We start from the raw sequence: 1846 nt of genomic DNA on the forward strand, positions 1-1846 counted from the left end.
CCACTGTACACAGCCCACGCAAGAAAAGGAGGGCTCAGGAGCCAGGGGCTGCACTTCAGAGCGTCTTCCCTGGACACATCTCTAGCAGGCTGGTGCCATCACCGTTCAGCTGCACTCAGGCTCCTTCTGACCCTGGCAACCTGCTGCTCTGTGGTGCTCATGCACAGAGCAGAGGAGAGTGTCCCTGCCATAGGCAGCACATTCCCTCGTGATGAAGGACACACAAGGACACACAAAGAGCGGCTCCTGCACACCGCCATGGAACTATACAGAAAACTGTGCTCCCACGTGCGTTCACACAAACCCATCTGCTTACAACTAAACACAAGGAAAGAACACACATGGGAACACAACGGTCCATGGACTCTGCTGAGGATCCCTGGGCACTGGGCAGTGTTAGGCAGGATGGGGTCAAACCCCAGCAGCACAACACCTACACCTGGGGAGGCAACAACAACTGACCACTGAGGTGAGCTGAGGAGGGAGGCAAGGAAAGGTAATGACATGGCATAATCTCTGCACGGGAGCCCACAGCATCCATCTGAGGATGGCTGGAGCTTCTTCCTAAGAATGACACTTCAAAGAGCCCCACCAGAGTGATCCAGACTGACATCACTTGCCTGCTCTGGAAACATCCAACACTTGAGCTGAGTCTTCTGCCAGCACTGCTGCATTCCTGCCCTAGAAATCCTGGGGCCTTTCATCCCAGTGCTCAGAACAAGCCTTCACTGGGGAATGGGCATGGCACAAACCTGGAAATGAAAAGGAGCAGTGCAGGAAATGAAAGCACAGCCCATAGCATTAGCTGCGATGGTTTGCATTCAAGATGAGCTTGTCAGAACATTGTTACCTCTGCAAAGGTGCCTCTGGTCCTGCGGCAGTGAAGGGCAGGTATAAAAGGCAGCCCAAGTCCCTGCTCTCTCATGCACTTCTCTTGGCTCCTTCTGCTTGGGAACCAGGTGAGTCTGAAGCCCCTTCTCGTCCTCTTCCAAAGGGAGATCTCCAATTTGGAGATGTCCCAGCTGATATTGCTCTGTCCTGTCGTGGGGTTTGGATGTTCTTGTCATGAGAGAGGGAACTGAGGACCAGGTCTGCTTACAGAGAGTCTGGGAGGCTAAGCTGGTTTCAGTTTATGAACTAAGACAGAGCCTCCGTAGGCCAGGCATCTCCCTGTGGGGAATGAAGACCATGTGGCTCCTAGCAGAGCTTCCATATCCCCACTAAGTAGTGGACTTGACTCCTTTGTGACAGGCAGCTCCTCACCCACCCTTGTTCTCTGCTTCCTCCCTGCCCTCTCTCCCAGGTGCACCTCCACCCTCAGAGACATGTCCTGCTATGACCAGTGCCTGCCATGCCGGCCCTGCGGCCCCACCCCGCTGGCCAACAGCTGCAATGAGCCCTGTGTCAGGCAGTGCCAGAGCTCCACCGTTGCCATCCAGCCCTCCCCCGTGGTGGTGACCCTGCCCGGACCCATCCTCAGCTCCTTCCCACAGAACACCGTTGTGGGCTCCTCCACCTCCGCTGCCGTTGGCAGCATCCTCAGCTGTGACGGAGTGCCCATCAACTCTGGGGGCTTTGACCTCTCCTGCATTACCAGCCGCTACTGTGGCAGAAGGTGCCCACCCTGTTAAAGGTGCCGACAAACCCCAGGAAACAGCTTGAGGAACTCAGAACATGGTGCTGGGTAGAGGATTAATATTTTGGAGGTTGCTTTTGGGATAGCTGAATGGTTTTGCCTTTCTTTCCTTTTACTTTGTTTACTACCTCTCCCCTCACGCACCCCAGCACCAGCTGTATAAGGTCCATCTGTCTCGTCTTCCTCCCTGGGACAGGCAGACAGACATCA

At 55.0% G+C, this 1846-nt stretch overlaps 1 protein-coding gene across 1 annotated transcript; it reads left to right on the top strand.

Moving 5' to 3' along the window:
- The first annotated feature begins 1325 nt into the window (after positions 1 to 1325).
- LOC141934211 (feather keratin Cos1-2) lies at positions 1326 to 1631 on the top strand. The gene has a single exon (XM_074849547.1). The coding sequence runs from the start codon at positions 1326 to 1328 to the stop codon at positions 1629 to 1631; it is 306 nt and encodes a 101-aa protein (XP_074705648.1).
- The last annotated feature ends 215 nt before the right edge of the window (positions 1632 to 1846 follow it).

This window comes from Strix aluco, chromosome 24, assembly GCF_031877795.1.
Source record: "Strix aluco isolate bStrAlu1 chromosome 24, bStrAlu1.hap1, whole genome shotgun sequence".
NCBI classification, from domain to species: domain Eukaryota; kingdom Metazoa; phylum Chordata; class Aves; order Strigiformes; family Strigidae; genus Strix; species Strix aluco.